Source organism: Barbus barbus, assembly GCF_936440315.1.
Source record: "Barbus barbus genome assembly, chromosome: 31".
In the NCBI taxonomy this organism is placed as follows: domain Eukaryota; kingdom Metazoa; phylum Chordata; class Actinopteri; order Cypriniformes; family Cyprinidae; genus Barbus; species Barbus barbus.
This window is the reverse complement of record NC_136759.1, coordinates 21,865,321-21,888,534: the sequence shown is the minus strand read 5'-3', so window position 1 is coordinate 21,888,534 and position 23,214 is coordinate 21,865,321. Positions and strand designations below refer to the sequence as shown.

The following is a 23,214-nucleotide window of genomic DNA, read 5'->3' as shown; positions in this document are numbered from 1 at the left end:
TCAACAGAAATCGAGACTCATCAGACCAGGCAACATTTTTCCAGTCTTCAACCGTCCAATTTTGGTGAGCTCGTGCAAATTGTAGCCTCTTTTTCCTATTTGTAGTGGAGATGAGTGGTACCCGGTGGGGTCTTCTGCTGTTGTAGCCCATCCGCCTCAAGGTTGTGCGTGTTGTGGCTTCACAAATGCTTTGCTGCATACCTCGGTTGTAACGAGTGGTTATTTCAGTCAAAGTTGCTCTTCTATCAGCTTGAATCAGTCGGCGCATTCTCCTCTGACCTCTAGCATCAACAAGGCATTTTCGCCCACAGGACTGCCGCATACTGGATGTTTTTCCCTTTTCACACCATTCTTTGTAAACCCTAGAAATGGTTGTGCGTGAAAATCCCAGTAACTGAGCAGATTGTGAAATACTCAGACCGGCCCGTCTGGCACCAACAACCATGCCACGCTCAAAATTGCTTAAATCACCTTTCTTTCCCATTCTGACATTCAGTTTGGAGTTCAGGAGATTGTCTTGACCAGGACCACACCCCTAAATGCATTGAAGCAACTGCCATGTGATTGGTTGATTAGATAATTGCATTAATGAGAAATTGAACAAGTGTTCCTAATAATCCTTTAGGTGAGTGAATATTTTTTGAAAAAGTACCACTCCAGTGAAAGCTTTTTTTTTTTTTTATCTCAGAGTGTACAGTATACACAGCTATTGCTGGACTAATGCTTACCGAAGGGATAAAGAATATAATCACACACTCATATATATATATATATATATATATGAAGAGTTCAGATGCAAAAGCCTCTAAGTGCCATCTGAAATTTTCTTCTAAAATGAGCATTTTTATCAGGCTCCTATATTTATGTTCAGTTATTTCTCTTTAATTGCATAGAAAAGCACCTATACATTGACATTAGAGTAAAATTACTGAACCTACACATAGGAGCCTGATAAAAATGCTAATTTAGAAGAAAATTTCAGATGGCACTTAGATGCTTTTGCATCTGAACTCTTCATATATATATATTTTTTATTTTTATTTTTTTATTTATTTATTTATTTTTAATTTTTTTTAATAATGCCAAATGATTTTTTTGACTCTGGCTAACCTATGAATTCACATTTACAATGAATTACTCAGCTATTTCTGCTTTCAAATATGTCTTGACTACATTGAAAGCTATTAAATCATTATTGCCCAGAAAAAAAGACACTGAGCACACATTGTATGAGAAAGGCAAATTGTTGCACTACACAGGGTAAGCTGTCACCGTGAAAACTTCAATTACATTTTCAGCTAAATTTAAACCGTAAAACAGTTAAGACACACAAAACAATTCATGAAACAACAAAAAAGTTAAATCAAAGCATTGTTTTGGTTCAACAAAAAATGTAATCTTCATCTTCATAGTTGACTGTTGCCTGAAAAAATGTAATCTTCATCTTCATAGTTGACTGTTGCCTGATGTATGTCAATGTATTATTTTTTTTTTATTGTGTTCACTTTCTGATAAAATTAAGAAAAAATATTCTATTTAAGTTTTGGCGCTTGAAACAAACACACAAAGCCACATGCTAAAGAAAACACACAGTTGTGTAATTGGATCATGTGGCAACTAGCCCTAGTCTCCACATCTATAAAAAATAATTATTGCTGTTTAAAAGAATAGATAATCCTTTTTAAATAAGTACATTTAAATTATAAATGTTAAAAATAATGTTGTAATTATTAAATTAAATTATTAAAAATAAAACTACAAAAACTATAGGGATACACTATGTGTATATATATATATATATATATGTGTATATGTCTGCCAGGATTGTGTTCCATGTGACCCAGTTGCTCCCCAGTCTGATTGTGTTAATTTGCTCCAGGTGTGTCTTGTTTTCCGCTGATTGTCCTGTCTTTAAAAGCCCCAGTCCTTTCGGTTAGTGTTTGTCAGTTCTTGAATGTCTTCCCTGTGATCTGTTTTCCCGTTGGACTATTAAAAACTCTAGATTTGCTAAACTCCTCGTTTCCTCATTCCTTGCTCCGTGCGCCTGGTAAAGTGTGACAGTGTCTTTAGTTGTACTTTGATTTGTATTGATTTGTCTGTATGTGAACCTGTGTGGGCTGCTGTACTCTTTCTACATCGTGATGTACAGTACAGTAGCTGATTAGACCACATGAGCATTTCTCATTTCCTAGAGTACCTCTCAACCCATGAGGTTTTGGCTCTGCTGAAGGCAGTGGACACAAACAAAAGCCTCATTAGACTTTTAAATTAAGCCCTATAGACAAACAGACACTATATATGTACACACACACACACACAAGAGATATAAAGGTCTATGTTGCTGAATTTATACTCCACACAGAACACTATAATTTTGTATATTTAATCAGCATTTCCAGTTTGCATAGCCATCATTTCATATTCATAACGTTAAATTAAGTTCATATAAATATTTTTTTATAAATAATTTGTATAATTAATTCAAATATTAATTCTTTAAATAATTATTTTGTGTTTTTGTTGTTAAACCTCTGAATATTTAATCTTAAAAGATGCTAATTAAAATGAATGTTTCTTGGGTGCTTTTAAGAGAGCAACATGTTCATCCTTGTTAAATTATGGCAGACTGACATAAAGAGGATGTTGATCTGAGATGGCAGCGAGCAGGCAGGAATGAGCTACACACACACATGAATGCACTCACACTGACACACACACACAGTGGCATTCTGAGTCCATTGGCTGCAGCAGAGAATGAGAGAGCGAGTGAAACTGGGAGGGGCCGTCTGATGAAGAGAGGGGAGGGTGAGAGAAAGAGAAACAGCAGTGCACTAAAGGAGAGAGCGAGGGAGGGGTGTATGAGGAGCACAGAGCGTGAGAGAGCTGTAAAGAGAGGGAGCGGTCCAGCAGAGGAGTGCCACAGCGCGGAGGACAGGGGGACTCCAGACTGGATGGGCCCAACAGTGCCTTGATGGAGCATGGGTCAGGTTTTAGGGTTCTCCCACTGCAGTGAGTCTCTCCTTTGTCTCTGTATGCCGCTGACGTGTTTTTATTCTCTTGCTTTGTGTCTGATGCATCATCTCGGTTGCTTGTTGGCCCCAGCGCTCATTCACCCGTCTGTTTTGCTGGATTCTGCTGATGTTGCAGTGTGTACTATAGCTCTGTACCTATGAATGCAGCATCTGTATGAGACTTGTGCTATTTACAAATGTATTTGAGGGAAGGTCAGTGCGGAACAAAAATTGAAAATTGTTGTCATTAGTAATATAATCTGGCATGATTTGGCGTAACAGTTGCTACAATTGATTTGTTTTTGTATAATTTATCCTAGACTGTGAGTGTAGATGGTTACAACAAATTATATTCTAGATTACACAGAAAAACAATGCATTTTTATTGTTGTTAATTGATTCTAGAATCTATTCTTTGTGATGGGGATGTTTGAAGGTTAATGTAATTGGTTCTATCATTTAAATAAGGGGTCTGTGACTGTGCTGTATTGGTTGAATTAGTTTCTGAGAGGGGAAAAAAAAAGTATTTGTAAAACAAAAATACACTATCAGAAATTAAAAATGTTTTAAATGTTTAAATTTACTACATGACTCAATAATGATTATTTGAATGGCTTTGCAATATCTTAAAAATAAACGTTTTTTGATAGTTCCATGATCTTCATAATCAAAAAAAATATATTCTGATTATTAAAATATATTTGAGATGTGAAAAAATGGGTCTTTTAAAAACTGCTCACTGAAAGAAAAATCTTTTGAGAACCCAAAATGTCTAAAGGGCCCGTGACGAACTTTGATTTGGGAAAAAAATTATTATTTGATCAATTTGTTTTATTTTTGCATTGACATGTAAAAAATATTATAACTGAATTTGATTTAAAAATCTGAAAAAATAAAATTTTTGTTCCATTTATATAAAAAAAAACGTATACATTTAAATATAATAAAGTTGGATATAATTAAACATTTTCTTTTGTCCCACAGCCCTCAGTCGAGGTCTAAAAGTACTCCTATTGCATCTAATTCGTGTTCTATTACATTATCATGAAACCCCTTTTGTAACCTTTATTTTCATTGTATATGCAAGTATGTAAATATAATATAATAAGGCACTAAATGCATGCTTTATAGACCAGATGTGAAATGCAATGCTCATTTTTGTACAATGACAGAGAACTTTAAAGGAAACCTCCGACTTAAAGATGTGAACAAAGCTTTGTTCCTCAGTTTGGTTCGCTCATGAACATGAAATGGAGGCTCAGAGGCTTTTATCACAGATCTCTTTTATGGATGCCCATAATATTCAAATAGACATGAGCTGCCTAAGCCTGCTTCATTTTGCAGTTGATTCTCGGCTGGAACTGCCCACTTAAGGTCTGTATGACCAACAGCAACTATTTGAAAAAAACATGTAGTGTTTTAGGCCAGCTTTCTCAAATACCACAGTGGAGGACATGGTGTTAACAGAAAACAGGAAATAGACTAAAAATTTTCAGTCAGCGGGGTAACAAATTATTTTAAGTTGAAACAACTTTTTGAAACAATTCTTTTTTTGTACAGTGTGTCCTGCTATTAAAACTATGAATGCTAAGATGAAATTTACCCTCAGGACATCGAAAATACAGATGAGTTTGAGAACAGATTTGGAGAAACGTAGTATTACACTTGCTCACCAGTGGATGCTCTGCAGTGAATGGGTGCCGTCAGAATGAGAGTCCAAACAGTTGATAAAAACATCACAATAATCCACAAGTAATCCAGACGACTCCAGTCCCTCAATTAACATCTTGTGAAGTGAAAAGCTGTGTGTTTGTAAAAAATTAATAAACAAAGCCATGATTAAAACCTTTTTAACTTCAAACCGTTGCTTCCAAAATATAAGTCCTCTAAAAAAATTATTTCTCCGGTAAAAAAAGTTATTTTATCAAAAACAAGAGAGAAATATGCAAAGATCAAGCGATTTTAACAAACAAAAGAAATATGCCAGTGTATTTTGCTATGACAGGACAATGGAGAATGGACTTTATCGACAAGAGGAAGTGTTATTATAGATTATGGATTATTTTGGCCAGAAGCAACAGTTGAAGGTTGCAATGCCTTAATGTTGGATTTGTTTCTTACAAACATGCATCTTTTCACTTCACAAGACGTTAATTGATGGATTAAAGTGGTGTGGATAACTTGTGGATTATTGTGATGTTTTTATCAGTTGTTTGGACTCTCATTCTGACGGCACCCATTCACTGCAGAGGATCCACTGGTGAGCAAGTGATGTAATGCTACATTTCTCCAAATTGGTTCTGATGAAGAAACAAAAACTCATCTACATCTTGGATAACCTGAGAGTGAGTCATTTTTCAGCATATTTGTATTATTTTTGCGTGAACTTATTTTATGCTGTATGGAAGTAGTTTTGTATATAAACTTCACAAGCTGAATTTTTATACACTTCTGCATTGAACAGTTCACGATAGTCACATCGCTGGACAATTTCCACATTTTACTTAAAATTGATACAGAATTCTTGCTGTGTTCTTTGCTGACCAGTTGATGGAAATATAGAAGGAATAATAAACACTAGGATAATAACATTTCAAGTGATTCCCTTAAATTGAGCATTATTTATTGCTCTCTCTTTTCAGAGGAATTCGGAACAGTGAGCTCAACACCTGACTCCACGCCTTCCTGCTCAGATGGTAATATTTTTATATACAGTATATTTACACATATTCAAATATATGAGTCCTTCGGTTATCTATGCATGTTTTCCTGATATCCACATCTATTATATCCCCTTAAAGGGATAGTTCACCCAAAATGAAAATTACCCCATGATTTACTCACCCTCAAGCCAACCTAGGTGTATATGACTTTATTTTTTCAGATGAATATAATCAGAGATTTATATACTGTATATTAAAAAAATGTCCTGGCTCTTCCAAGCTGTTTAATGGCAGTGAATGGGTGTTGATATTTTGAAGTCCAATAAAGTGAATCCATCCATCATAAAAAAAAAAGTGCTCCACATGGCTCCGCTGGGTTAATAAAGGCCTCCTGAAGTGAATCGATGCATTTGTGCAAGGAAAATAACCATATTTCCAACGTCTCTAGCTTCTGCTAACTGTCGTACAAGTGTTCACGAGAGAGTGGCGTTCCAGCGGATGACCTGGGTGTAGCGTAAGAATACGTTAGTCATGTGAGATCCATGTTTTGTCTCCTCTTGGATTATATCAAAAATGTCTATCAAATTTTCTTTACAAATTGCACTTTTTATGATGGATGGATGAACTTCTTTGGATTTCAAAATCTCAACACTGCCATTATAAAGCTTGGAAGAGCCAGGACATTTTTTAATATAACTCCGATTGTCTTCATCTGAAAGAAGAAAGCCATGTACACCTAGGATGGCTTGAGGGTGAGTAAATCATGAGGTAATTTTAATTTATGGGGAACTGTCCCTTTAAAAGCCATCATATGCATAGCCCTAATCATACAAGATTTTTCCTTAGGTGGAAATGAGGAGTCCGACTTTCCAGAACTGCAGACGGCCAGGGAATGGTCTGACGACGATGAAGGCCTGGAGGATGATGACGCATGTCTCAGCAGCTCTTCTGTGTGGGGCACGCCGCGTCAGAACTCCTTTGAGCTCACCTTCTCCTACATTGCCTTCTCCGAGAGCGATGGCTCATCGCGGAGAGACTCGGGGCGCCGCAGGACCAGCGGGAGGGGTGGCCGCAGTTCACTGCTCCGCATGGACACTCTGGAGACCCAGGGACCTCCGGACTCCCCTGCTGTGGAGTGGGACCCTCATGCCTTCTTGACTGTAGAAGGAGAGGGAGACGCGGAGGAGGAGAGCCTGCAGTGGACTCTAGAGCCACAGACTCACAGGGGGGAGGAGTTTCATGATAAAGACACAGGGACATGGGAAGCAACGGAGGAGATCTCAGGCATCCAAACACACAACTTAGCATGCAGTCATCAAGATGAGCAAATAGCAGGTGCTCATGTATACAAAATTAAATAAATGTGTGTGTTTTCGCATGTGTGCATGAAGAATTTTAAAATAGCTAGGTTCAAAGCTGACACTGACTTGAATTAAAGTGACCTGATTTGGCCAGAAAATCATAGAGACTTTGGAGATGGGGTCTTTAGTCTTTGGCCAGTAAGAAACCATCCAGAAAACCCAAATGAAATGCATAGCAATGCACTAAAACACCTGAACAACCCTGAAAGCCCCTGAAAGTCTCTAATAACTACTAACAACACCCTGAATGATGTAATCTAAAGCAGGCTTTCTGTTTTGGCAAGTATATATCATTGTTGTTTTTTTTAATTGATTATTAATCTATTGATTGTGTTATATATATATATATATATATATATATATATATATATATATATATATATATATATATATATACATACACACACACACACACACACACACACATATATAATATATAATTTTACTTGTATTTTAAAATAAAATAATTCTAATTTAAATTTAAAAAGGATATATAAAATACATAAGTATTTTATTAATTAATTTTATTTAAGTAGTATTTCATTTTATTTAATGTAGAATTACTTGTTTTAAAATTAAAATAAAATGTTGTTGTTAATTATTTATTAATATAATTTTTTACATAATTAATAAAATTACATAATTTAAATGAATGCACATATAACACACACACACACACACACACACATTTCATTGTAATTTGTAAATTCCAAATAAAACATAAAAATTACAAAAGTATTTGACTTTTTAATACTTTTTAAATGGAATTTAATCTAATCTAGAATTATTTATTTTTATAATAAAAATAAAATATTATTTATTAATTCAAATTTTTACATTATTTTAAAAATTACAATTTAAATTATGTGTGTGAAGATATGTATTTCATTTTTTATCAATTTTCTTTTTGTTTATACCATTATGGATAATTTGTTAAAAAGAATAATTAATATAATCACGTTAAATAATGAAAATAATTATAAATGAAATTATTCATAAATTATTTACAATAGTATAAGCAAATATAAATACTGAAAAAAATGTTCATTCACCATAGAATCAGTGTCATTCAGATAGTATCATGGTGATTAATTGTGAATTATGTCGGCAGTACCACAGCTTCATGGGTCAGACCCTTCTGTTGCCACGGAAACCACCGCCACCCTGCAGATGGTGGAGCCGTCACACACAACGCCTCCTGCCATTGGACGAAACACTCAGGAAGAACAGCTCTGTAAGCAGTGCCACTCCACTCTCAACTTAACAGAGGGGCCAACAGTTCGCATCCAGATAGCAGGTTAGACATCGCTTCCCATCTTTATAGTCAATTATCTGCTTCCTGTTTCACCAAGACTGCTATAAATGCCATATTCTTTCAAGCCTGGTCATTTTTGACAGCACTTAATCAGTCAATATGTCAATATGTAAAACAGATCCCAGGGATATGGTTTCTCTTGTTCACGAGAAGCACAGGCTTCCCACATGTGAACGCAAATGCTGGTGTTTTATTGGAGAATACAGTTTCCATCGCCATGGTAACACACTCTAGGGGATGAACTGTAATGGCCTGATGCCACTGAGTGGATTCCACACACCGAGCTGTAAAAGCAGAGTCATGCTGCCTGTATGTGCCATATGGCTCAGAGCCATTATGCTTGGCATGTGCTTCCAGTGTGGAGGTTAGAAGGGCGGTGGCAAAATGCATTCTCATGTGCACTGAAGAATATTGACTGTAAAGAGCCATCTGTCTCCAAAACGTCACGTAAACAGAATACAGAAATTGTGATCATCCAGAAAAACAGATATTCACAGTCAATAGCACATCACATTAATCTGTAACAGAATGCACTTTAAGAACATATAACACATTAAAACTGCACAATAGATTTATTTATTCACTGATTCTCAAAGCATATTCACAAACCACTTACATGTACACTGCCAAATGTCTTGTTTATTGATTTATTTATTTGTTGTTGTTGTTGTTTTTGTGTGTGTGCGTGTGTGTGTGTGTGTGTGTGTGTGTGTGTGTGTGTGTGTGTGTGTGTGTGTGTGTGTTTTTTTAACAATAGAGTCTAAAATATTGTAGGGAAAAAAGTCTAAAATGCATTGTTCTCCACAGAAAGCTCACACCATGGAGTGATAGGGGGAAGCGAAAATAATAATAATAATAAAATAGAATTAATTTATTAGTAAATAGATCATACAAAAAAAAATCTTAACATATTTTTGTGCTGCTGCATTAGCAAATTTTTCAAAAAACTGTTTAAATATTTAAAGATGGTAAAACAAACTGTAAGACACAAAAATACTTGTGTTCAAGAAACAGTATATAAAAACAAAAATGATACTTTTCAGTTAAATGTATCAAGGATTCTTTATTAGCATCAGTGGTTCTATGAAGAACCTTGAACATTCATGGAACCTCTCAAATGCATAAAAGATTCTTTATAGACGAAAAGGGTTCTTTAGATTTTTTAAATGTTCTTCATAGTGGTTCTTTTAGATACTGTTCACTGAAAGGTTCTTTTGGGAACCAAAAATGTTATCAGTGCAAAAACACCCTTTGGGAACCTTTATTTTTTAGAGTGTAGGGATCAATTTTCACTGTTAACTTGCTTATAGCATCTCTGTTATTAACATAATTGCTGTTTAGTAGTACTTACTGTATAAAGCACATATTCTGCAGGACCATATTCTACATCCCTAATCCTACCCAACACCTAAACTTAACAACTACCTTACTTACGTAATAACCTTATAATAATACTTACTTAATAAGCAGCAAATTCTGCGTTTATTGGGATAAAGTTCATAGTAAATGGTTTGTTAATAGTGAGAATTGAACCTTAAAATAAAGTGTGACCTCTTTTTCCATACAATGAAAGTCAACGGTGTTGCTTTGGAGTTCTCGTTTTTAGATGAACTATCCACTGTAAAAAATCAAAAGTTGAGAAAACTTCAAAGTTTAAGGCATCTAGCTTCAGGACATTTTTGAGTCTTCTCAACTTATTGTATTCAGTTTATACAACAAAACGTTGAGAAAACTCAAAAATGTCCTACAAAAACAAGTTGAGAAAACTCAAAAATCTCCTGAAGCTGGTTGCCTTCAACTTTGAAGTTTTCTCAACTTTTGATTTTTTGCAGTGTCCCTTTACATAAGTTTTTTTCATTTGACTTTTTGCATGTAAAACCTGTGTTTTGTGCATAACATTGTTTCCAAATTTAGAATAAATTGTAGAACCACCTTAAACAGACACACCGTGTGGTATGAAATCCATAACCTGAGAAGCTTCCTATTGTAGGTGTGCTTAACCAGTAAGCCCATGAAAATGTGCAATTTGGAAAGAATAATGGAAAGTGAGAATAGAATAGCAATATTATGTAAAGAATTATATTAAACAGAGTATAGGGTGGTCTATTATGCATGAGTATGATTTTAACTATTAATAGTATGCTTTAGTATGATTAGTCTTCTTAGCTGTAGGATGAGTCAAATCTATTATATATGTTAACATCAAGTGTAGATATTACATTTCCAATGGTATTACATCATTAATTTGTCTGAACTGATCACATGTAGATGTACAGTTCGTACAGTGTATTTCTGAATGAGTGTATTTGTCAGTCTAACTGCCTCTGCCTTCTTTAATGGGGCGGGCACGATTGTGCAGATTTATTTTTGGGTTGTTGGGCCGGGGGGCTGCTGACAGAGCAGACCCATCCAAAAACAGCTTGAGGGGTTTTCAGAGAAGATCAGGGACATAGACAGGCGAGAGAGGGATCGGCCCATGAAGACTCCAAAATGACCGGTAAAGGTGAGGAGCAGGAAATACACAAACTGAGGGCTTTGAGAATATGATTATCTGAGCTGATAGCACTAAGAGACATGGGTTAGGAGAATTATATTTCTGTCTGAACCACACAGCAAAGAGTTGGGAGTTTAATCCTGTCCTGTCATTTGAGTTCAGTCTATTGTTTTTACTATTCTTGATTACGTAAGTGTGTGGCATCTCATAATATGAGGCAATGTGTGTTTGTGTAGGACATGGAGAATGAATGAAAACTGTTATGTTTGCCAAACAATGAAAATTGTTTATGTTCATGTAGAAGTTTAACTTCATAATACATATCTAGATGTAGACTTCATTGCTTAATTACAGCATTTGCTAGTCAAATATTAAATTATAGACCCTACATAACTGTGCTACGTTCATCTTCATGTATCTCTGGTATCTTTCTTGAAGTTTATTTATTTGGTAAATAAGTAGGATAATGTAGTCAGTCATTACTGCAAAATAAAACCCTTCAGGATGATACTGATCTCTTTGTCTAGGTTGAAATTGAGTGATTATGACCAACTGACTGTATATTATTGAACAAATAATCATGATTTGTTGCTAACATTACTGAAAGACTATACTGAAAACTAACCTTCATTCAATCTGAAAGTACACAATTTGTTTCTTTTAGAAACTAGTTTAGAATGTCATTAGCTTTGTGTTTGTTTATATTGCCTGAGCTGAGCAATCTAGCTAAAGCTAACTGCGTCAGCAGGGCCACCTGGCATAACAATAGACAGTTTTATCTAAAGCTGCTTTTTATACATTACGCTTAGCTTATAAATAGTCCATCCACCTGCTGCTAGGTCCACCATTCAGAGTCGCACAACAGACATGAATGGCATTAGCGCTGAGGTAATTCTGAATGGATTAGCCACAGTATTAGCCTGTAAGCTATTGCTTTGCTTGTATGAGTCCTTTTAGACAGGGTACACGATGTTTTCCTAGTGAATAAAACTGGCTTTATAACACTGAGAAGTGCTTGCGATTGAGAAGTAAAGCTGTTCTCATTACTGAGAGGCTAAGTTATGCACAGAAGCCTTGAGACCATTGATAGGCAAGGGGATACAGGTTGAGTGCTGTCAGCAGGTGCTTTAAGGGACCACTTTAAATTCTTAGTTTCTCTTCCTTCTTACACTGACTAAAAATAGCCGAGGTCAGTCCAAAAGACTCCTTGCAGTTTGTCTCCCTGTCATCGATAACTTAAACCTACCCACCGACTCATTTACTGTAGCCTCAATGTTTCTGTCCTTCCTTTGAAATTTTGATTTACATTTATCTACATTGAAGCTTTCAAAGCATATTAGTAGGCTATTCCTCAATGTAACAATCTGCTTCGGCATTTGTTAAAAAATAGAGTTCTAAACAAAGGTTTGGGAGGAACTAGTTAATCTAATCTTGCCAATCGTTATGCAAGAATATAGCCTATAAACAGCTGATTATCTCACTACCATGTCACCTCATCTGCTGCCTTACATCTGTTCATTCATTATTTTTTACATTATCATCAAATGCATTTTATTTTTCCGTGACCTTTATACTTTAAGGTTTAACATTCTGTTAAAATGTTTGTCTAAAATCTCTTGACAAAAAATGTTTGTCTAGATAATCTATATAAAAATCTGCTTCAGAAAGTAAAAATTTAATTCATTTTCCCCATAGGGTAATGATAAAGATAGTTTGACATAGATTTTTAACAATAACTTCTAAACCCTCAAGGAGAGACCTACGGTAAGCTACAAGGTTTTAAGTGATGGTATATGTGTCCGTTGAAGTCATATTACCCTGCACATCATTTTTGACTTTTTTATTTTTTAAATCGAGTTTAACAGTGGAGTTCCTGGTGAAAAACTGCATTACCCATAATTCTGCAGACAAATATCCACCAATCAGAGAATTGAATTAAGTAAATCATGCCAAAACAACACTTCAGTGGCCATGAAGCACTGTGGATGACATAATAGAGTAAGTCATTATATAACTCTCAAACTAGTGAAATATTTGTGGATATGGGTAGTTGACGTATCAATGTGTTCCTATGGTGTGACGGAAAAAATGTAAAAAAAAATCTTTAACACTGAAGATAAACCTCTCATGCTATTTGTAACTCTAAGAATGAAGATACATTTTTCTCATCTTATTTGTATGTTATGTTTTTTCTAAATTTTTTGCTGTCACACCATAGAACACAGTCAAATTTTTATTTATCAAATACCCATATACAGTACAATATAAACTATATTTTCTATACACATATTAAACATCTTCAGAATCATATTTGTATATTTAGCCATCATTTTTATTTTCATTATGTTATTTGCAATACTTCATTGTTCAATTTATTTGGTTCATATACAGTTGTGGTCAGAATTATTGAAACCCTTGGTAAATATGATCAAAGAAGACTGTGAAAATTAACCTGCTTTGTTAATCCTTTTGATCTTTTATTTAAAAAATTCACAAAAAGCTAACCTTTCATTGGATAATAAGAATTTAAAATGGGGGGAAATATCATTATGAAATAAATGTTTTTCTCTGATACACATTGGTCACAATTAACGACACCTTTTTATTCAATACTTTTTGAAACCTCCATTTGTCAGTTTAACAGCTCTAAATCTTCTCCTATAATGCCTGATGAGGTTAGAGAACACCTGACAAGAGATCAGAGACCATTCCTTCATCCAGAATCACTCCAGATCCTTTAGATTCACAGCTCCATGACGGTGCTTCTTCTCTTCAGTTCACCTCACTCATTTTCTACAGGGTTCAGGTCAGAGGACTGGAATGGCCAGCAGAAGCTTGGTTGTGTGCTCAGTGACCCATTTTTGTGTTGTTTTTGAGGTTTGTGTTTGGATTATTGTACGGTTGGAAGATCCAAACATGGCCCATTATAAGATTTCTAATAGAATCAGTCACTTATTGATTTTTTATCTGTTGGTATTTGATAGAATCCATGATGCCATGTGTCTGAACAAGATGTCCAGGACCTCCAGCAGAAATATAGGCCCACAACATCACAAATACAGCAGTATATTTCATTGTACACATGGGGTACTTTTTATCCCTGTGTTCACCAAACCCATCTTGAGTGTTTGCTGCTAAAAAGCTCATTTTTTAGTTTCATCTGACCATAGAAGCCAGTCCCATTTGAAGTGCCAGTCCTGTCTGATAACTGAATATGCTGGAGATTGTTTTTGGATGAGTGAGGAGAATTTTTCTTGAAATCCTCCCAAACAACATGTGGTGATGTAGGGGCTGTTTGACCATTTTTTTTTAAGGTTTTCTGATCAAGAGACTCAACTATTTTCTGCAATTCTCCAGCTGTGATCCTTGAAGAGTCTTTAGCCACTCAAACGCTCCTTCTCGCCGTGTATTAGGACGATATAGACACACATCCTCTTCCAGGCAGTTTCATTACATTTTCTGTTGATTGGAAATTCTTAATTATTGCCCTGATGGTGGAAATGGGGATTTTCACTGCTCTAGCTCTTTTCTTAAAGCCACTTCACTAATTTGTGAAGCTCAATTATCTTTTGCTGCACATCAGAAATATATTCTTTGTTTTTTCTCATTGTGATGGATGATTAAGGGAATTTGGGCTTTGTTTTCCCTCCTATTTATATTTCTGTGAAACAGGAAGCCATGGCTGGATAATTTCATGTTCATAATCACCCTAGAGTTCTCAAAATTTGGAATATGAATGGGAATGTACTTCAGAGATATTTTACTCTTAAGAATTTCTAGGGGTGCAATAATTGTGTCCAACGTGTGTTTGAGAAAAACATTTATTTCATAATGATATTTCCCCCCATTTTAAATTCTTATTATCCAATGAAAGGTTAGCTTTTTGTGAATTTTTTAAATGAAAGATCAAAAGGATTAACAAAGCAGGTTAATTTTCACAGTCTTCTTTGATCATATTTACCAAGGGTTTCAATAATTCTGACCACAACTGTAACTGTTTTACAAAATGAATGGGAAAACTACTTCTAGAACCAATGAAAGTGTTTTGAGTTTGTTAAACTAAGACATGTTTCTGGTTTGTATCAACCACTCATTACTCTACATTATCCTTCACCTTAATGGTATAAGTTGATAAGAATGTTGTTCGAGATGCAACCCCAGAGTTAAGCCTAACCTTAAGATCTGATTGGTTGATCTGAATGTCCAACAAGGTCGTTGATCCAAAAACATGTCCTACTTGAGCAAATGACATTAAGCTTCCCATCCATGAAAAAAAAACAATCCAAAGTATTAAACTTTGACATGAATCCCACACATTTGTGATATAGACATGATTAATATCTTAAATCAAGTGGCTTGTTAAGGAGAAACATGCCACTGTGAATCTAAGTGACATTGTAGGAGTACATTGGAGTATTTTGAGAACACTGAAGGAGTAAAATTATGTCAGAGACTTTAAATATTTAAGCAACCATAAAGCAACACCCTGGATACCACCCACAACCCTCCACCAATGAAGATTTGTTTGTCCACCACAGTTCTTAGGAAAGCATCTGTGGTTTTAAACCCAAGACTTTTTCTTTTTCTCGATCCATGCAGTAATGGACCTGATCTACTGGAAGGATATGGAGCGGACGGGGATGGTGCTCACCGGGCTGGTGGTGGGGCTGCTGTCCCTGTTCCAGCTGAGCATTATCACTGTGGTGTCCACGCTCTCCCTGGCCATCATGTGCTTCACCATCTCAGTCAGAATCTACTACAAACTGCTGCATGTGTTCCAGCTGGGAGATGGAGTTCACCCTTTCCAGTGAGTCTCTGACCTCTTCTCCAATCTTCTTCGGTTTTTAATGAGCTGATTCCAGATATGTTCTAAACATATCCCCACCTTAGTACAAACAGACCAAAATACTCATCGAGCAGAGCAACATTATGTGGGGGTCTTCTATACAACAAGTGCTCTTTCTATTTTGCCAAGATTTTTAAAGCAAATTTATGAAGGTAGAATAATATCAAAAAGATTTGCATGCACAAGGTAAGATTTGTGAAAGTGTAAATCGCGTTTCAAGCGTACAAAAAAAACATTTGCAGCCTTTTACTGATTTTTGTAAGTGTAATTCATGTATTGTGAAACTGCATCTAAAAGGCAAAATAAATATGTTCTGTATTCTTCTGACTTTATTCTTTAAACTTTACAATCAAAATGTTTAGTAGATTTGACTATAATGCAAACACTGACACTTCAAACCAAATAAACATTTAAAAAACTACAACTACTTTGACAAAATACAGTCTTTAATAATGTCCAAATATATGCATCTAAATGAAAAACCAAATGCAAAGTAACTATATCTGAATCAAATGTTCCCAGAAACCCTGAAATACACAGTAATGTTGATATTTGTATATGGTTATACAGCCATCTAGTGGCATTACAGATGGTAAATGCATAATTTAGGGGTAAATATTTAGTACAGCAAAATCTCCTTTAAATACACGTTAAAGGAAAAACTCAAATCTGGCATCAGCCCTGATCAGGAAACATGGTGAAATTATGCATAGTAGTGCAGATACGTTCAGTAGCATCAAGATTACAAACTAATATCATATTGTATTATTAATTTATTTTTTTAAATATGTATCTGAGTCAGCGAGAGCTGTTTTTTACATTAATTTGACATTACAAGCCTTTATGTTTAAACATCATGAGACTACAAGGTGCTTATTAGAAATAGTTTAATACTAATATTTTGGTGTTTACTGTTAGATTCTTCTCTACTTAATAAAGTATACGGATTTACATTAACCGCAGTGTTCGATTGATTTTTAATAAGCCCCAAGTTGCATCATTTTCATCACGGCCAACATTTTTGCTGGCTTTACATGATCTGCTTTGAATAAATGTGCCATCTTGATGCCAAAATATAAAAATGTACATTTAATGTCAGTGTGTAAGGCTGTGCCTGAATGTATTGATGTACTGCAGGTCATATCTAGAGTTGGACATCGGTTTAAGTGGGGAAGAGACTCAGCAATACATGCAGAAGGCCATTGTGCTGTCCTGCTCTGCCGTAGACACCCTAAGGAACCTCATCTTTGTGGGCAGCCTGTTCAACTCACTCAAGGTGAGGCCTGAGAACTGATGACCCTGTCTAAAATTCATTCATCTGAATCTGTGTGCTAGATCAATGAAATATATCCCACGCTGATGAAAAATAATGTTTAATTTAGTATTAAACTAAATTACAAAAAACAAAAAACATCTCTCTTTCAGAACATTTCACATTGCTAGCACACATTCATGTTTCTAGTTTTCTGCTCCTGTCATAAGATATTCTTTTCATTTCTTCTTTTTCTGTCCGCTTCTATTTATTAAATTCTCATCTTATCTGTTTTGGTCTCCTTTCATATTCAGTACTTGAATGTGGCATTTGTGGCTTTTTTGTTCATCATCCTCCCGAGACCCAACAAAAAAAGCCTGAGAAACACCCTTATAATGTTTCATAGCAAGTTCTCATATTTCATAAGAATATGGTCATCCTTTACTCTATTGATGTGTAGTGTCTCCCCAACAGAAAGAAACCAACTAATTATTCTTGCATGTTTAAACAAAAAAAGACAAATTATATATCAAACCTAATGATAATTGCAAAATAATATACCTAACTGTTTGTCTCATTAATAAATCCAAGGATGTTTGCATAACCACTGAGGCAATTAAAAAGGTCCTCTACAAAGGTCAAAAATGATTTTCATTATTTAAGGCCTCTCAGCTGTGCACTTAAAATAATCACAGCTGTCACTCTAATTACACTCAAGGCTAACCACATGAAATACTTCTGACAGTGTTTTGAGGTGTATTTTCAGGCATATGAGACTTGACATAGATTATCTGTCACACATTATGGCACAGAATTACAGAATCCATGATAATATTCTGCATTTCGAGAGAAAACATCCTGATTTAATCTTAATGACCAATCAATTTCAGTTGGGAATCTCTATATAGCTCAGACCGATATGACTGGTTCTTTTCTCACCCCTCCTATCCAATTAAACCACTACTTTTTTCTCTCTTTTTAAAGGGTTACTCCACCCCAAAAGTAAAATTTTGTCAATCACTTACCCCCATGTCGTTCCAAACCCGTACAAGCTTTGTTCGTCTTCGGGAACACCTTTTAAGATATTTTGGATGAAAACCGGGAGGTTTGTGACTGTCCCATTGACTGCATAGTAAATTGCACTGTCAAGGTCCAGAAAAGTATGAAAGACATCGTCAAAATAGTCCATCTGCCACCAGTGGTTCAATCTGAATTTTATGAAGCGACGAGAATACTTTTTGTACGCAAAAAAACAACAACAACTTTATTCAACAATTTATCTCCTCTGCGTCAGCGTAGTGTCATATTGGAGAATATCCGCTGGATGCAAACCGCACGGATACTAGGGCTAGGACAATAAATCGATGCATCGCGAATCGAGAAATGATTCAGCATCGATTCTGAGATTTTACGAATGCAGTCTGAGCTTAGTTTTGAACAGCAGAGGGCGCTGCATGCTTTAGAAACACCCGTACTCTGCTTGTTTCCAAATCCTTACACACACTTGAACCTAAAATAATCATTCATAAAATTAGAAAAGGTTGAAGTGGGTGTTCACAGTGGGCTGTGTTTACATTAATTTCGCGTCATAAAAGCATTCTGAGCTGAGGTGAAATTACAGACTCACTCTTCAGCGCTCTTTTTCATGAGCATTTGAGTGTGCGGATAAAAACTAGATTAGAGCATCATCTGCTGTTAAAATCTAGACTCAGAATCGATTCGTGAGGACTCGCAATGCATTCTGAAAATCTCAGAATCGATCCAGAATCGATGAATCGTCCCAGCCCTAACGGATACACTTTCTACGTTTGTTTACGCTTTGATTTAAATGAAAACAACGTATCCGTGTGGTGTGGCTGACACAGAACAGCGTATGCAGTTTGGATACTCTCCAAAATGGCAGAACACTGACGCAGAGGAGAAAAAATTGTTGAATAAGTCTGTATTTTGCGTACAAAAATTATTCTCGTTGCTTCATAAAATTCAGATAGAACCACTGATGGCAGATGGACTATTTTGACAATGTCTTTCATACTTTTCTGGGCCTTGACAGTGTTAATTACTTGGCAGTCAATGGGACAGTCACAAGCCTCCCGGTTTTCATCCAAAATATCTTAAAATGTGTTCTGAAGTCGAACAAAGCTTTTACGGGTTTGGAACAACATGGTGGTAAGTGATTAACGACACAATTTTTATTTTGGGGTGGAGTAACCCTTTAACATTTAAATAAATACTGGCATTCACCATTTTATCTTCAACTACAGCCTAGCATCACTGGTGATACAGCAGCCACCCTCCTCCTCCCTAGCTCCACATGTTTATCTACTTAATATAGCATTTTTATGTTTTTTAAAAAAAATGATGTTTAGCATTTTAATGTTTTTTTTTTATTATTTTTATAAGCTATCTGAGAGTTTTCCAGAAATGATGTCTAGTAGAAACATCTGAGATTTACCTTTTATTGTCAAAGTTTTCTGACTTTGTGAATACATTTAGTTTTTTCACTATGAATAAAATCTTGATAAGTCTAGCTCTCAAGATGTAGTACAGTGATGATTTAGTATACTGGAGGAGCAGTTATTTAAAAGTGACCTAACTTTGTCTTTCAAACACATCTAAATTAAGCCAAGCACTGCAAAGTCTTCAGCTGAAACTCTTAATAGTCCTCAAGTTTCGGGGTGTCACAGAATCACACTGTGACCTGTGTGGAATGGGACACATGTGGTCTTATGTAGTATGAGACGGGAGGATACAAGAGGGTCTTGTCCTGAATGCGGTTTCCAGTTTCAGACTTGGTGACTAGAAACTCCACACTGAGGAGATATAAGAGGAAAGGTTTTATCTGTGGGCCAGACACACTGTTTTAGATAATAATCCCAGAAAATCACATCATGCTGTGGATATTGGGATTGACAGAATGCTGAAGTGGCTTGATGAATCAGATTTGTGTTTTCTGTACACTGGTCTGCATACACAAACCTTTAGGAATCAAGTAATGAAATGTTTGTTGTTATTCCCAGTTCTTGTTGCTGATGTATCTGGTCACGTTCCTGGGAAACCTCTGCAATGGCCTTACCTTCCTCATCATCGGTATGATGTCCAACAACCTTTTTTCCTTTTAGTTATGCTTTGTAACTTGCATTCAGCAGTTAATCTATATAGGAAGACCTCAAAGATATTTTGTTCCAATTAAATTACTATGAAGGTTTGACATACAGTATATTATGATGCTTTATGCTTTATGTCACTTCACTTATGATAATTTCTTCCTCCTCTTGTCATCATGTGCTCTTCAGGTGTGATTGCTGTCTTCTCTGTCCCTCTGTTTTACACAAAGCACCAGGTAACACAATCTCTATGGGCTTTAATGACAGTGACATCTCTTCTCATCTCATATTCTCTGTTTATTTCTCTGTGTGTTTTAGTCAGGCATATTATAAATTACACTACATACCTACACCTTTGTTTACTTTGTTCCAACCATATGTTCCAACCACAACTGTTTCTGTGGAACTGCATTGTTTGGTGGAAGAATACTGTTTTTATTAATATCATTACACTTATTTGCTCTGTTTTGTTTTGTGAAACTTTACTAAGTATATGGAATAACCGTTTTATAACAGCAATAAGCCCCGTGAAGCCGTGGTTTACAGTGAATTTATAACAGCTAAGACACTCCGCTTTGTATACAAAGGTGTATGTTTATAGTGTAATTTAATCAGCTTCCAACACGGCTCAACCAATCAGAATCAAGGACGTTTTATAAAATGTGTTTTAGCATTGCTGATGCTAAATCTGGTTCCCTATATCATATCTTCTAACAGCATAACTGAAAATGCTTTTTAATTTAATTTAATTTGTAAAAACATTTTAGTTTTTGATTGACAGAGGAGAAAGTCTTGCTGATTAAATGTATAAATTTGTCATTATTATTATTTTTAATTAATTGTCCAACAGTCCATGATTCATTTATAAATGAAGGAATGACGGTTTATGTGGAGTGATATGGAATAATACAAAAAAATTAAATAGATTTCTAAAGACACTATTTATAATTTTTATTAATATAGTGGATTTACTCAGCAAATAATGAAAAATCAATTAATTAGATTTTTTAATCAATAAACAGCCCTACACTGAGAAGAAGAAAAAAGCAAGTAACACAATGAATTAACCATGCAATTCTGAAGTATAAAGAAACATAATCTTAATTTCGAAAATTAATTTTAATACTAAGGTTAACACATCTATTGCTGCTCATGTATTTCTCTTCTTTTCCAGGACAAAGTGGACAGCTGCTTTATAGCAGTGCAAGCCCACATTGACAATATAAAGGACTTGTGAGTATAGCGCCATCTACTGCAAGAAGTGATCGTCCTATCATATCAGTGCTTTAAGTCAAAATGACTCATGATGTTTTTGAGCATAATAGTTTATCAGGCAGTTCTGATAATAAACATGTAATTGTTTTTTTGTCTGTTGAACAGCCTTCATCGCCTGACCCAGGGTGGCGGACCACCCCCGGACCCCACTCCAGGTGGAGCTAAACCCAAAGCCCATTGAGACACCTCACAGAGGAGGAGGAGCTACACGCTGTCACTCAAAAATGTCTTAATTAGCAGTTTGTGCTCAGAGCAGTGGGGGAGGGGCTAATGACACAGGGCCTTTTATAGGAGGAGATACGGATTTAAGGGAGGACCATGCAAAGAACAATCTTGGATGAAAATCAAAGGTTTTGGAATTCTGAGAAGTTAAAACACGTTTTCATTTCCACATTTCAATATTAGTATGAGTGTATGAATGAAAAACAGACCACTAGGATACTTGAACCACCTGTACAATAACATCCCCTTGAGAGTTATCTGAATAAACATGGATGACTTCAGTGAAGTAAAAGCAGTGAGGGCTTTCTGAATCCAGACTGACTGCAGTTCGCCTGCCAGAAATATAATGCAGGACCAGTTTCCAAATGGGGTTTTTACTTATGACAGTCTCGAAATATCTCGTTGTGTTGGTGTGTGTGTGTGGGCAGCTTAAGCCTGTTAAAGTACCTAAGAGCTATTAAAACCACAATGTTATTTTCTTTTCCAATGTTTTGTTTCCTTGGTGTTATTTCGGTGAATGTTTGATTTCCCATCAAAGCGAATCTCTCTCCCTACCCTATTCCAAAACATGACTGCACCATATACTTGACTGCTGACCTTTGTACAAAAACACATCAGAAGAATCACTGCGCTTATCACTGAGGTCAGGTGAGCTTTTGACCTCAGAATGAATAAGTCAAATGTCTTTTGAATCACAACATCCCTACTAGATGGTATTTCAAAAGTAGGGGGCTAATGGTTTCAATTTACAGTAGTTCAGAAGACATGGCATATATGGATGAGATGTATGGACCACTTTTATGGTGCTCCAGACAGAACAGTACAGATGGTTAAGCAGGTGATATGCTTCCATATAAGCCATATTTTAAGGACCAGAACCCTTGTGAAAAGTAGTGCACTGTACTTAAAAAAAAAAAAAAAAAAAAATAGAGTACTTATTACAAAAATAATATACTTAAAGTTCATTGTCAAATGTACTAACAATGATTTAGATATGGTAAACTCAAATATACTTGAATGTGATTTCTATTAAAACTTGTATGTCATTTCAAAAAAAGGTTTTAATTACACATTTGTCAAATGTATTAACCTTACATGTAATATCAGATGACACTACTGTTAAAATTATAATCAAACTTTTGCATGTGCTTTAATATGTTAGTTAATACATCAAAATGTGCACTTCTGTAAAGCAAAGCATATTAAAACATAAGATTTAAAATGTACTTTAAAGTAACCTTTAATTTGAGATTATCACAAACGGCACTTTTTAAGTTTCCATGGCATTAAGCAATAGAGGGTCAGCAAGACAATAATTCCCTTCCTCCCTCTGCACTCTTCCTAATAACATCAGGAAGCCTTTAAGCCTTTTTTTTAAAGGTTTAGTCACAGGCCTGAGTAGCACTTCCTTTTAACACATATGTTGTAGTTTCACCACAAAACAAGATTAGGATTTTTTTTTTTTTGGGGGGGGGGGGGGGGGGGGGGGGGGGGGCTGTTTTGTGCATACTGTTACAGTGACTGAGACTTTCAAACCTTTTTTTATGTATTTATGTATTTTTTTTTTATTTAAACCATAGAAATTTCATTGAACTGATACCAACATTGTCTTGTGCCCAGCTTGCTGCAGGAAAACATGCATTCATAATTACCTATAATGTCCTCATC

General features: G+C 35.5%; 1 protein-coding gene across 2 annotated transcripts; it reads left to right on the top strand.

The window, feature by feature from the left end:
* Positions 1–2,825: 2,825 nt before the first annotated feature.
* Positions 2,826–22,596, top strand: LOC306851585 (reticulon-2-like). Of its 2 annotated transcripts, XM_079387942.1 has the most exons (10): positions 2,826–3,009; positions 5,654–5,707; positions 6,521–7,009; positions 8,147–8,332; positions 15,444–15,651; positions 16,828–16,966; positions 19,963–20,032; positions 20,239–20,285; positions 21,224–21,282; positions 21,430–22,031. In XM_079387942.1, the coding sequence occupies exons 1-10, from the start codon at positions 2,979–2,981 to the stop codon at positions 21,503–21,505; spliced, it is 1,359 nt and encodes a 452-aa protein (XP_079244068.1). In that variant the 5' UTR covers positions 2,826–2,978; the 3' UTR covers positions 21,506–22,031. The 2 variants fall into 2 exon arrangements, with proteins under 2 accessions (XP_079244068.1, XP_079244069.1); XM_079387943.1 differs by lacking the exons at positions 2,826–3,009; positions 5,654–5,707; positions 6,521–7,009; positions 8,147–8,332 and adding an exon at positions 10,744–10,853 and having other exon boundaries at positions 21,430–22,596.
* Positions 22,597–23,214: the final 618 nt, after the last annotated feature.

Coding starts and splice junctions, on each gene's coding strand:
- LOC306851585 (XM_079387942.1), top strand. CDS start 2,979: ATGGGTCAGGTTTTAGGGTTCTCCCACTGCA. Junction 16,967..19,962: donor GCCTGTTCAACTCACTCAAG/GTGAGGCCTGAG, acceptor TGTTATTCCCAG/TTCTTGTTGCTGATGTATCT. Junction 21,283..21,429: donor ATTGACAATATAAAGGACTT/GTGAGTATAGCG, acceptor TCTGTTGAACAG/CCTTCATCGCCTGACCCAGG.